Source organism: Kogia breviceps, chromosome 1 (genome assembly GCF_026419965.1).
Source record: "Kogia breviceps isolate mKogBre1 chromosome 1, mKogBre1 haplotype 1, whole genome shotgun sequence".
NCBI lineage: Eukaryota > Metazoa > Chordata > Mammalia > Artiodactyla > Physeteridae > Kogia > Kogia breviceps.
This window is the reverse complement of record NC_081310.1, coordinates 106,002,643-106,016,783: the sequence shown is the minus strand read 5'-3', so window position 1 is coordinate 106,016,783 and position 14,141 is coordinate 106,002,643. Positions and strand designations below refer to the sequence as shown.

At 36.8% G+C, this 14,141-nt stretch overlaps 1 protein-coding gene across 1 annotated transcript in view; it reads left to right on the top strand.

Annotated features, from left to right (window-relative positions):
• The window catches only part of FRRS1 (ferric chelate reductase 1), a 43,332-nt gene that overhangs the window by 4,897 nt on the left and 24,294 nt on the right, over window positions 1-14,141 (top strand). The window contains exons 2-6 of the mRNA XM_059077536.2: window positions 4,704-4,899; window positions 5,912-6,048; window positions 7,114-7,208; window positions 8,815-8,962; window positions 12,285-12,467. Of these exons, the coding sequence (XP_058933519.1) occupies window positions 4,704-4,899; window positions 5,912-6,048; window positions 7,114-7,208; window positions 8,815-8,962; window positions 12,285-12,467 (759 nt within the window). The remainder of the gene's footprint in view (window positions 1-4,703; window positions 4,900-5,911; window positions 6,049-7,113; window positions 7,209-8,814; window positions 8,963-12,284; window positions 12,468-14,141) is intronic.

The window sequence follows — 14,141 nt, the reverse complement described above, 5'->3', positions numbered from 1 at the left end:
GACCTGACAGATCTCATTGTGCCATTTTTTATGCTCTATGTTTTTTAGAATCTTCACTGAAAATGTCATAACTCCAATTGTTAATTTAAAAAATCATTTTTCTCTGTACTTCCTGCTGTGAAAATGGAGTCTGAAACATTTTTATCTGGGGAAGTGGAAATCCTTGACCTTGTTTTCAATTTACCTATAATTTGAGATCCAGCTGTCAAAGTCAATTTAACTCTTGATGTGGAAATTTTCTATGAATGTAAAGTTAAATTGCTGGAAAGAAGGGGAGCAAATTTTCTGAAATATTTCAGAAGGCTTGAACAAGTTAAATGCAGATGAAAGAAATATATGGAAACCTCCGTTGTTTAACCACAATAGTGTTCAGAAGAAATTAGCACATACTGGTGATGTGGAAAGTTGCTAGTGATAATAAATAATGGCAATTACCATTTATTAGCAACTTAGTGTTTTTAGCCATTGTGCTACTTGTTTTTATATCCATTCTTTCAGGAGCTTTAGTTCTATGAATGAAGTCTCTACCTTCCTTCTCAGACTCATAGAGTGGACCTGACATCCTGAATTAAGTGGCTAATTTAGATTTCACGTTTGTCACAGCATGCCCCCACTCACATTGTTCATTGTGAAATTTGGACCCTTGCTGTACCTGTTTACTTTCCACATCCTTCTCTCTCCAAGGAGGGAGCAATGATGTGGAGTGAAGAGAGTGAGAATGTTGGAGTTAGATTTAGGTTCTAATCCTAAAAGTGTACACGGTTTTGGGTACACTCCCTGGTCTCAGTTTCTTCATTTCTAAAATGATGATAACATCTGCTTGTTGTAAGGATTACGTTAGATGCACTATCTACCGGTTTCTCACCAGGTGTCTGTTTCTTTTTCTTCTTATTCACACTATGGCCCCTTTCTCCCTCCTCCCCCCATAGTAAAACTGTAATCCTTTCCTTTCTTATTGTTATAGAAATTTCATTGCTTTCTGTATATCTCTTGTGCTTAGTCTTAACTTTTCTGATTTTTATCAACCTCCTTCTTCTTCTCTGGTTCTGCCTAATTCTGCCACTGTACAAGTGAACATCTATTTGTACCTCTAACCCCAGTCCCTCTAGGTTTTGGTCACAGGCCTACCAGGTTTGCCCCAGATCCTAGATGAAATGCTGAAATTACACATGTGCTGTGTCCCAAAATTAACTTTTAATTCAGCTTGGAATTTCAATTCTATTTTTTAATGAAAACAATATTATAAATGGTGGTTCTGTTTCTAGGCCAAAAGCCCAGAAACAAAAGTATGTTTAAGTCATAGGTTAATTGAAAATTTTATACTTATAACAAAGTAAAAGAATATAATGCCATTGCAATTTTAGTAATAAAATAAAAACAATATTGATAAGAAGTAGTTATTTACTTTATACATTGTTTGTAGTATATACTTGATGGAAATTTTGAATGGAGCATTCAAGTGCTTTAGGGATTGCAGTGTTTGTATATTACGGTATGATGAAATAAATATTCACATTTTAAGGCAATACAAGAAAAATTTAAACATAATATTTTTTCTCTGCCCCTTTGGCCACCTCCCTCCCCCCTAGTGTGCACTATGTGTCTGTATTATGGGTTAACCAGACTTCCCCAAAGGCGGAAATACCTGCTCAACCATAAAGATCGATTTTTCTTCTGGCACCAGTCATGTAACTCCTTGAAAAATAACATTCCTTTCTCAATCCAGTAAGGGGTTGATTACTCATCAACCCCTTGTACATGCAGACATCTTTGGTGAACTTTATGTATGATGCCAATATATTATTTCCCTTAAAGATAGTGATTGGTGTAAAACTGGTCAGGTGACCTGCGGAGATACTGGGCTACACCTAATGGAAGTTCTTAGCTTAAATACTTACTTATGACCTTATTATTGTTACTAGCTGTATTATTTGTATTCTGTCTATTTTACACAATTATTGTTTCTTGCATTACCAACATGTGGCTGAACCTCAGATAAATTTAGTGATGATTAGGAAACCTGAAACAATTGACCAAATATATAGTACTATAAGATCAATGATTGTAATAGTGTAACTCAAGTTGTGGGAAGAAGCAACAAGAGGGAACCATTTCTTGGACCATAACAAACTAGTAAGACAGGTGGTCTGGAGACTTTTGGCTACTGTTAACTGGGCCTAGTTCAGTAATAGCATGTTGAGTGGCCTATCAATATCTGGTATTCAGATAATAAAGAATACACTCGTTTTGAAGTTTTATCTTCATGTGGGTAGAGCATGGTAAAGGCAGTCGTTATACCTTTTTACTAAGTGCCTGTCTTTCAGGCAAAAAAGAAAACTATAAATCTCATCAGGTTTGGTAATATTTCAGTTAGAGAATCAGGATAAACTCTCTTTTAACCTTTTAAACTAATAGGTCTGTCTTTGTCCTGGGATGACAAAATGCAAGTTATGGTATCTTTTATTTCTCTATATTATACTCATGGTAGAATGTGAATATTAAAAACCTTTAAAAATCATACAAAATATAAAAAACCTGCAAAAATCATACAAAATTTTACATACCTGTAAAAATCATACAAAATCATACAAAATACAAAAATCATACAAGTTTTTCCAGTGCTTGAAGAATGACCTCGTAATATAATAGCTCATTATCCACATTCCATAATTTTAGCTTAAATGTTTCCACATATAATTCTTTATTCCTTTTCGTAACTATGCAATCTGTTGGCATAGATCGCCTAATGAATTAATGTATTCATTTGAAAAAGTTTCCTTAAATCATTAACTGGGAGACCACCATTGGCCATTGTTATGAAAATAGAACTTTACCTTGGGTGGTCAGTATCTGACTAAGGACAAAGAAATTGCTGTGGTCTACTTCTCTCGCTGACCTTGTTTGTTATATTTTCCTAACGAATGACAGGTAGTGGTGTCTTTGTCACTTCCCTTTCCCATCTTATACTTCATGCTCTAATAATTCCCAGTATGTTTTTCCACTTTGCTTTATCATAAAATCATAATGTTAGTATTGCCCTGAATTTATTCCAGTTCATCTGTTATATTTTGCAAATGAAGAAACTGAGACAGAAATTAAGTGATCTGATTGATGTTATTCAGCTACTTAATGCATAGCAGAGACTAGAAATAAAGTCTTGTTTCCACTTTCACCTGGCAGGAAGTCAGTGCCAAATAAATATTTGTTAAACCAAACTAACTCTTCCCACTGTACCATTCTTTAAGTGAGGTACATTTCTGCATTTAATTTTCATAATAACTTGGCCAAGATCACATGGTTAAAATAATGACCTTGATCCTCTCCAGTAAACCTTGTATGGTCCTAAAATTAGGTCTGCCCCTAATGAAAGGACATGGAAGCCATGTTTGAACAGAAGATTTTCTATTGCTCCATTCTTTAGCAGTTATTTTCTTAAATATTGTTTCCTATAGTTAACTATTTTCAGGGTTATGCTTTTCCTCTGAGTCTACAGAGAAATCTTGTGCTGCTCTTATGATATAGAATTTTTCAGAAGCTCTTGATTGGTTCATTTGTTCCTTTTGCTTGTCATTAAATGAGAAGAATTCTATCTAGCATCAATGTTTGATGAAAGATGGGGTATAGAGTTGGACCCAAAGCTATCTACTTGGTAGCTACTGGTGTAATGTGCAGGGCTAGTTAAAGAGTATAACTCCAGCACAATTTCTGGTGTCTAGCGGGAATTTCTATAGGTTAGCTCTGGTCCAATGTGGGGTTTATAATTTACATGACTATGAGAGGATAATTTGTTCTAGTGATTCTAAGGGTGCTTTTATTTTTGTCTATGACCATGTATAGAAAACGCCCATTTCTGTGGAGAATGAACTGCCTCTTGAGCTCTTCCCATCTGCAGCCTGTCCACTGTGTGGACTTTACTGCCATATAACACGTCCCTGCCATCTACCTCTAGCCTTGTTAAATACTATGATTTGCACGTTCTGCATATATGCACAAAGTGAGCTAGACAAGGGTGGGACTGGTTTTCTGTTAGGCAGATAGTAAGAGGCAGATAAACTGGATGAGAGAAGAAAATTGCCTGGGTTAACAATCATGTTTCTTAGTTCAGAAGTATTTGGGCTATAGGTAATAGAAATACTGTCTCTTGCAATTGGTTGTTAGCCTCAGTTTTCAGTGTTGCAAATTAAATTGTCACCCTGACTAGTTTAATGGGAAGTTGGGAGAAATCATATCAGAGATTTATTCAGGTGATGATATTTAAATCCAGAAGAAACATTTTTTATTTGTTCTTTAAGCTATTTCTAGGATGAAGTGGAGCAAAACCTTTTGCTTTTACTGGATCATTTTTTTATTTCCCCATCATGCTAATGAAAGCTAACATTTATTATCTTCCTTGTCAGACCTTTGGCTGTATCTAAATTTTATTAAAGCAGTTTCAAAAGGAGGGTTTTCGTTTCCTTATTTTTCAGGTAAGGAATGAGACTTAAGTGACTTGCTTAAAGTTTCACAGTTGGTAATTGGTAGAGATGAGATTCAAATCCAGTACCAACTTCACATATCACATTCTTTATAGTGCATATTTTTGAGAACGTGGTTAACTGACCATTGAAAGTAAATAGTTGTCTAGAACTTACTATCCTGTGATGTGAAAGCATTTATATTTTAATTACCTTTAAAAATAATGTGCTTTTAATCTTCTTTTTGAGATGGCCGTTCCTGGATTTACCCTTGGTGCCTTCATACTTCTGTTGCTCGTTAGTTCTGTGGCTAATTATCCCAATGGAAAAGTAACGAAGTCGTGCCGTGGAATGATTCCTAAACATGGTCATACTCCACAGTCTGATCCCACTTGCCGCATCTCAGTGAGTCAGAGGACGTTCAGGCCAGGAGATCAGATCAAAGGTACTGTGCTGGTATTAACTGTTTACATTTTGAATTTCGCTTTTTTACTGTACATTGAATCTTTATTACTATTGGATTTATACAGTTTCATTTAATCTGTTCATCTGTTTTTATAAGATACCATGATCTTATACTTCTCATTTTTGTGTGTTTAACTACTACAGATGACTATATTACTTAAGTAGTATATTTACTACCCATTCAGAATAGGTGGGCTTTTTCTTTTTGGACACACCACATGGCCTGCAGGGTCTTAGTTCCCCGACCAGCGATGAACCTGGCCCTGGCAGTGAAAGCACCAAGTCTAACCACTGGACTGCCAGGGAATTCCCCAGAATAGGTTTGAAAATATGCTTTTGTCATTATTTAATATATCTTCATTAACAGTACTATTTACTCAATAGAAATACATAAAATAAAGCTTATTTTATCTGGCTTAAGATGTTAAACCCTTATCCTTCTTGACATAGTATAATCTCTTGTGTTTCCCTAATTCTGGCAAAAGGTAGGCTGAAACTTAATAGTCTATTAAGGATGTATCTATAACAGCATTTTACAAATTCTATTTCTGCAACTTTAGAAATGCAGAATATTAATAGATATGCTCTAGCAAAAAGGGTATATGGAAAAATAAATTTGGAACACTCTGTTATATATATTATATTTCTTAGAGTTTCATACTGCACAGTAGAATGTTAAAGGGCCTGAGACGTTTTCAGTAAAGACAGAAGTATTTACTTTCAACCAGCATTTTTCAAACTACTTTGGCCCCATGGACCACACTCTGACCATAACCTACCTTTTCTTCCTTGTGGAATGGCTATTACATCTCATGGAATAATGTCCTGTGGAACACGGTTTAGAATTTCTTTGACTATAGGATGATTTCTACTGTTTTCTCTCTTGGAATAGCTTTCTATATATACACCCGATTTGGTGATGTGCCTCCTTTAAACAGTTTTTTTTGGGGGATGTTCTAAACTCTTAACTTATCTTTTTGTTTGTTTCTTAGTTGCTTTGTCAGGGCCACCATTTAAAGGCTTTCTCTTAGAAGCACGTGATGCTGAGAATTTGAGTGGCCCTCCTATTGGCTCTTTTACATTGATTGACAGTCAAGTGTCACAGCTTCTGACCTGTGAAGATATACAGGTTTGTGTTTAGTTTGAAGCCGATTTCTGTCAGTTTCCATGGGTCTTTTCACTACAAGGTGGTGTTTGCAAGATAAACAATGACATTACCCATGCATTGCAGACATCTGAGTACATTCATGTTGATCAAACTTTCCCCCTAATTTTTCTACTGGCAAGATATTTTTATACAACATCCTAGAAAAGGTAGGGTTGTAGCTTGAAGAGTTTATGGCTTTGATATTTTATATAGTATTGACTCTTATTATATTGAATTTCTAAAGATGTTAATATTGAAGATAGAGTTCTAGAGTGGAACAGAGGTCTAATTTTTGTAATTAATTAGTTTAATGAACATTTATTATACCAGGAACTTTCCTGCATGGGGTATGGTGATGAACAGGACTTGTTCTTTGAAGAGCTCATAGCCTTACACATAAGTAAAGCATATGGACATATGCTATATGGCACATAAGTAGAACGTATGGATATAGGACAGACACATAAGTGGAATAGTATGATGACTTAGATTAGAACCATACACAGGGTGGGTGAGAAGCATAGCAGAGGTGCTGTGCACAGGCTGGAGGGAATTGAGAGAGAGAGGAGATGATCTCAGCTAGACCTCAAAGAATGTGTAGGAATTTGCCAGGTGAATGAGTGTGGGAAACAAGATTGTTCAAGAGAAAGGAATTACTAAATATAATATTGCATATTTGGAGGCAGGAATTTTTTCTTTTGATGAATCTTCTGCATTCTGTTTGCATCTATTAATAAAAAAAAGAAACTTACAGTATAAATGAAATAATGAGCAGGCTTTATATAGCATCAACACACCCAGTATTCATAACTCTCTTCAGTTCTTAAATTTCTGCTGACTCTAGTTTATTCATAGAGCTGGCTGCTAATTTGGTGTCAATCAATCAACATGTATTTATTGAGCACCTGAGTCCCTGTTCTAAATAAAATAGTCTTTACCACAATGCCAAGGTCATGCAATGATAAATTACTTTGCAAAATGGCTGTAGTTCCAGCTATGTTGAGCTATTGAGTGTCTGAATGGTAGTTCTTTTCCATTTTATTTCAGGGATCAGCTGTGAGTCACACAAGTCCATCCAAAAAAACAGAAATTCAAGTCTATTGGAATCCTCCAAGCAGTGCCCCAAATCACATAAAGTTTCTGTGAGTAGAAGAGTTTACAACTCTGTAATTAGTATAATTGAAATAATGATAGTCTGTATCTTTTTTTATACCTATTGGACATTCACCTGTATGGCAGCAGTGAGGTGTAGTAATGACACCACCTTACTGATATAAGTAGCTGTTTTGCTATTTTGTTTGTTTTTTTTTTTTTCAGCATATATACTGAGCACTTAGCACAGGACCAAGGACCTAATAGACACTTAATAGACATTTGTTGAGAGAATGAAGTGTTGTAGTGTCTTCACACTAATAAAACCATCAATTAATACTTGAGTCTATATGGTATAATACTTTTTTAAAGATTTGTTTCTGTATTAGTATGAGAATATGAAAAAAAGCAGTCCTGAAATTTGGATGACTTTTTTTTTGCAGTGTCACAACTTGCAGATTAGATTGTCAAAAAAGTAAGATCATGTGTGCTCCTCAGAATTATGAAATTCAGTAGAATTAGAATAGTACTTCTCTCTTAATCTTACATGCAAGGGGGAAATGGAATGTCATAAAGCCCTATAATGATTCCTGAGTGGTATTATAGACATATATTTTAAAGGGTGAATTGCTTTCCTGGGCTGTCACTATTTTCTGCTTCACTTTGTGCACAGGTCACCGGCACACAGTAATGCAGCTTTGCACCTGTGTGTTGAGTGGAATGTGAGAAAGGGGATATGACCCCAGTAAGAACTGATGGTTGCTTATGCAGCCTCTATATAGGTTTTTGCTGTAGCTGCCTGTTACACATGGCTTTTGGAATAAATTGACCACTGTGAAAAGTGTAGTAGTAGTATGTTCTCTTATGTCAGGAGTGGAAATCTGTGCACTTTAGTCCCGGGGTCTGACATTCCTGGTTGCTGTGAATATGCCCAGAGAACAGACAAGTAAGAGAAGAGAGAGAGAGAGAGAGAGAGAGAGAGAAAGAGAGAGAGTAATTAAAATTCATTTGGTGATGAAATGGAAGAGAGTCATTAGAGATTTGCCTCAAACGAAATTCTGTCAGGTATTACAGGTATCCTTGTTTTATTGTGCTTTGCATTATTTGGCTTCACAGATATTGAGTCTTTTTACAAATTGATTTGTGGCAACCCTGCATTGAGTGGGTCTATGGGCACCATTTTTCCAACAGCATTTGCTCACCTTGTGTCTCTGTGCCACAGTTTGGTAATTGTTGTAATATTACAAACTTTTTCATCATTATTATATTGTTATGGTGATCTGTGATCAGTGATCTTTGATGTTGCTACTATAATTTGCTGAAGGCTCAGATGATGGTATTTTTTAGCAATAAGGTATTTTAAAATTAAGGTATATTCATTGTTTTTTTAAGATATAGTGCTATTGCACACTTAATAGACTACAGTATAGTATAAACATAACTTTTATATGCACTGGGAAACCCCCAAATTCTGTTACTCACTTTATTGTGATATTCACTTTATTGTGGTGGTCTGGAACTGAACCTGCAATATCTCCAAGGTATACCTGTATTAAGTGGTATGTCCCTAGTTCATTACTTTTTTTTTCGATTTGATTATGGTGGGCCACAATCATGGTTCTGTCTAATCTCACTCTCGTTGGTACTGCATTTCAGAGCCACAGTTGTTGAGAAGTACAAAATCTACTGGGTGAAGATTCCTAGTCCTATAATTTCACAATCAAACGTCCTTCCTTTTACAACACCTAAAGCTACAATAGCATCTATGCCAACATTACCTCCAGTCTCCCATTTAACCAAATCAGTAAGTAACATTTTTTATGGTTTCACCAAATGCAATCTAAAGGAACAGCTTCCTTAGAAATTGTGGTTCTGTGCTTGGGAATGTGTAGAGAAGTAGCTGTCCTGGGTTGTGGTAGCAAGTTTCTGAATTCCCTTCAGGAAATCAGGAGGAAGTCTTCATTGTAACATTATGATTTATAGGTTAGAATAAGAGGAGTGTAAGACCCTGCATGTTCAAAATGTGGTTATGACATTCACATGTAGTCTATACTAGCAGTGGATATGTTTTCATTTGAAAGTAAATCTGAAGCAGCAGCTTTCTTCCATTCTTTTTTTTCTTTTTAAAAAAATAAAACAACAACAAAAAACACAGCCAAATATCACACATGGAGAGAGAACTTAAAGCTTAAGCTAAATTTAGACAAGATTTGGAGGAGAATCTTGAAATGGTGATATAACTCTTTGATCTTATTTCATTAAGGCCAATGAGTACTGGGGAATTCTGTGTGTTGAACCACAGAAACTCTTTTGCAAGCTTATCAGCTAGAATTCCAGTTAAGCCCTCTGATTCAAAAGAATTACTGTTAAAAAAACATACCTTAGAAAGGGTGATGCATGTTAGAAACATTAGAAAGGTTTTACTGAAAGCAATTCTGATAAATTATACTTATTAATTCAGAAGTAAATATAATGAAAAATGTCTTAAAGTAGGTTATTACAGTTGCAAGAACAAATTTGGGCCTGAATCCTGATTTGTCTAATTTCTGTTTGACTTTGGAAAAATTACTTAATTCCTAAAATCTCAGTTTCTTCACCTGTAAAATGAGAAATAATATCTAGCTCTTACATAGTATTACTACGAGAACTAAACATTGGAATGAATATAAGGTTTCTAATGGCTTTGTACTTAATAGATATTCAGTAAATATTAGTTCATTTTTTCCTCTTCCTTCCCTTTCTTGTCTTTTTTTTTTTGCGGTACGCGGGCCTCTCACAGTTGTGGCCTCTCCCATTGCGGAGCACAGGCTCCGGACGCGCAGTCTCAGCGGCCATGGCTCAGGGGCCCAGCCGCTCCGCGGCATGTGGGATCCTCCCAGACCGGGGCACGAACCCGTATCCCCTGCATCGGCAGGCGGACTCTGAACCACTGCGCCACCAGGGAAGCCCTCTTGTCTTTTTATAACTTTTTTTCCTCATACTAAATAAAGCTCTTCTACTCCTATACAGTGTCTCATTTTGTTTTCCTTCTTTTCTACATTATGCAATGTAGGATGAGCCATTTGATTACATTATTATGAACTTTTGTTTGACCAAACAATTCGATCTATTATTTGCGCTAGTTCTCAGTTTATTTAGTGTTAATGTTTATTTATTTAAAAGCTGCTTTAGGGGAGTCCACAGTCAGTTTGGACCTGAGCTTCCCAGTAGGAATCTGTTGACAGGATTATTATCTTTCCATAAATTCATATAAAAGGCTTTAGCGCTTTTTAGAGCTTTTGATTGTATCTCTGCACCAAGTTTATAATCTCTAATTATATAGAGGGGTTCATTCAGAGTCACAGGATGATGGCATTTGTAGAGAACTAGGAGAGACCTCAGGGTCACTGCTGCATGGTTAAAGGTAAAGAGACCCTGAGAGAATAAGTTCTTTAGCAAACATGATGGAGTAAAGGGGAGAGCAGAGATCAAAACCCATGGTTCCTAGCTCCTCGTAACTTGTTCTCTCCACTCTACTAGGATTTCTCTTTAAGTTCCTGTGAAATAATAAGGAAAAAAATAAAACAGCGTCTGCCTGGTTTCTGTTAATGTTTGGCCTTTGACCCCAGTTCCTGATACAGAGCTGCTAAATCCCTTGGAATTTCCTGGATGATGGGAACATCTTTTGTTCTAATGAGGTGACTCTTGGTGGGCTCCCGTATGGGGGCTGGTCACCAAAAAGACCAAGCCATGATTAGAAGCTTGCAGCTTTCAGGCTCCCTCCCCCAATTCTCCAGAAAAGGGAGAGAGGCTGATTGAGCTAAAAATCCATCATGCCCACGTGATGGAGCCTCCATAAAGATTCCAGAAATATGGGTTTCAGAGAGCTCCTGGGTTCCTGACCATGTGGAGGTGCTGGGAATGTGGTGCCTCAGAAGTTCTGTGCCCCTTCCTACATACCTTGCTTTATGCATCTCTTCCATCTGGCTGTTCCTGGGTTGTTATCTTTTTATCAATGTAATAAACTGGTAATCTATTAAGTAAACTATTTTCCTGAGTTCTGTGAGCCATCTTAGTAAATTATCCAACTTGAGGATTAGGTGCTGGAAACCTCCAATTTATGGCCGACCATTCAGAAGTGCAGGTGACAACCTGGGGCTTGTGATTGGCGTCTGCAGTGGGTGCAGTCTTGTGGGACTGAGCCCTTCACTTGTGGGATCTGACACTAACTTCAGGTGGATAGTGTCAGAACAGAATTGAATTGTAGGACACACAGCCGATGTCTCCAAAGAATTGCAGAATTGCTTAGTGTGGGAAATACCCGTACCCACTTGGTGGCCAGAAGTATTGGTAGAGTAGAAGAAGAAATGAGAGTTTTTCTGTACAGTTCCCATTAAATCTAATTACTTAAAGTAATGTTTAGCTCTCTTCTGAAATGTCATGTCACAACTCATTCTAACACAAGATAACTGCTTGTTTGCCCTGTTAGATTGTAGAGCTGACATTTTTCAATACTCTTTTCTTATTTGCCACACCAAGAAGCTCTGAATTAAATCATTGTAGAGTATTTTTGTTTCTCCCCCACTAAATTGTTCTTACTATTATTTGGAGTGGTGGTATATATAGGAGTAACCATTTTTTTCTTACTTTGTCTTAATGTCAAATTTGAACCTGAATTCTAGAAGCCGAGTCCAGGATCTAAATACAAAACTTGATAACGGTTTGTTTGTTTGCTTTTAAAAATTCCACCTCTAAAAGCTAGAGGATACCCTTTAGGCAAGAATTTCAATGTGGACCTAAATATTCCCTAAGAAATTCTCAAAATTTACCAGAAACTTTGCTCCAGAACATAATTAACTTGAAGTATTTTGTGTATTAAAGGGATTTTAATACTAATGCATAATTACAGTCCAATTAATGTTGTGTCTTCTAAAGTTTAATTAAAATTAATTAAGTTTAAAAGTTCACAACCTAACTATTGCTTTGATAATTTCTAATTTGGGATGTGTCTTTGTTCCCTTGTTTGAATCCTTATTATGAAAACGTATTCTTATTAAAACCCATACTTCAAAGTAGTAGCTCTTCTGTCATTGGAAATGAACTGCCTGTTTGATAAGTGACTTTTTTCCACCCTGTCATTTTCCTAGTTCAATGCTTCAGATTGTGGGAACAAGAAGTTCTGTATTAGGAGTCCTTTGAACTGTGACCCGGAGAAGGAGCTTGCCTGTGTCTTCTTGTCCTTCACACGAGATGCCGAGTCAGTGATGGTTGAAATGAGAGGTCCCAGTAAAGGCTATTTATCCTTTGCACTTTCTCATGACCAATGGATGGTTTGTACCTCTCACTTACATAAGTGGTAATGAAAGGAGAGTCACTGGGGTGAGCTCTCATCAATAGCAGTTTAACTGTTTGTTCCAGAGTCAAATTATCGTACTTAAGGGAGGAATGGGAAGGGAGGGCAGAGAAACTAACTTAGATTCTAAGTTAAGCAGCTTTGAGTTGGGCAATTACATACCTCTAAGAACAAGACTGTCCTGAGGAAAGTTAGGACATTAGGAAAGTTGTATTTCCAGTGGATTTGCCACTTTATCTGTCTACCTCTGTCTGTCTATCTCTGTGATAAACAGGAAGTGCAGTTAAGAAAAAGTTGCTCTGCATAAAATCTCATGTGGTTTATGATGCTTTTCAACTCCTAGTTTTCTCAAGTGGCCAGCAACGACAGCATGGGTTGCCTCTCTGCTTGACACCCATCATCGGCACATTTCCCAAACAGAAAATTAAACCTGGCATGTCCAGGCATAAATGGATTCTTTACCAGGTCTACAGAAGGCAGCATTGATTTTTCACCTGATTCTTCTTCTCCTTGGGTAGTGCTGAATGGATTAAAAGATTCTGTAGGTGGCAGCCTTGTGCTGTGGTGTGGAAGAGCAGAGTTTTGCATTAGCGTTCTGATTTCCCAGGGAGAGGGAAGAAGGGTGTAAAGGCCAGGACATGTGTCAGTCCTGTTCCAGCAGAGCTGGCTGTGGAGGGGGATGGCTACAAATGGAGAAGGCTTTTTACTTCCACATTAGCAAATGCAAGGCGTCTTTTCTTGAGAGTTTTCTTCCTGTCAGGTTTTAAACTTAACATCACTTTTTAAGGAAATCATTATTTCAAAAAAAGAGAAAAGGAACTCTGAGAATCTGTGATAGAAGAACCAGTAATTTCCTTCAAAGTGCACTCTAATCACGGTGGTCCTTGTTACACTGGCTGCAAGTATTGCAGGAAGCCAGGTGTAACTTTTTTAGGAGGATGTCATTGCAATATAAGATATGACGTGTATCTTTTACTATATAGTTCCAGAATGCACTCATTATCTTTTTTCAGTCAACAAAGGGTATACCTTAAACCTATGAGATAGAAGACATGTCATCGGCTTCTAAAAAGAACATATAAATTATGACTCTTTCCTTTTTACAGTTGCTTTTATGGGAAACTTTATACTTGTTCAAATGATGTTGCAATTGTTCAAAACATTTTGCCCATTTCCCTTTTGTAATTACCATTAGACGGACAGCATATCCTTTTGGGTTTTCTCAATTCTGGCAAAAATGAACCTTATGCCTAAGGTGCATAAGGGGGCTGGGTTAAAAATAAAATGTAACTGTAAAGCAATAAGGAAAGTTGGTGGCTTGTTGTTGTGTGAATGGAACTGGCTCTGAAGGAAACTCTGAAGATGAATCCAACAATGGTTAACAATGGTAGCCTTGTTGGAATAAGTGTGTAGCTTCATTAAGGTGCATGTCTAAGGTAGGGTACACATTTAGATATGTGTTCTAGTCACTTCATTAAAAATATCCTAGTCACTTTGTAGCCAAACTTCATGCAAAAGTATACTAACACATTTCCTTTTCTGGTCACATAAAATCTGTCAGCCAGAGGAAAAGACAGTATTGTTGCAGTGAGTGTTGTGATGAGGAGCCTGCAAGTAGACCAGTTATTTCTAAGTTGTAGGCACAGATGAC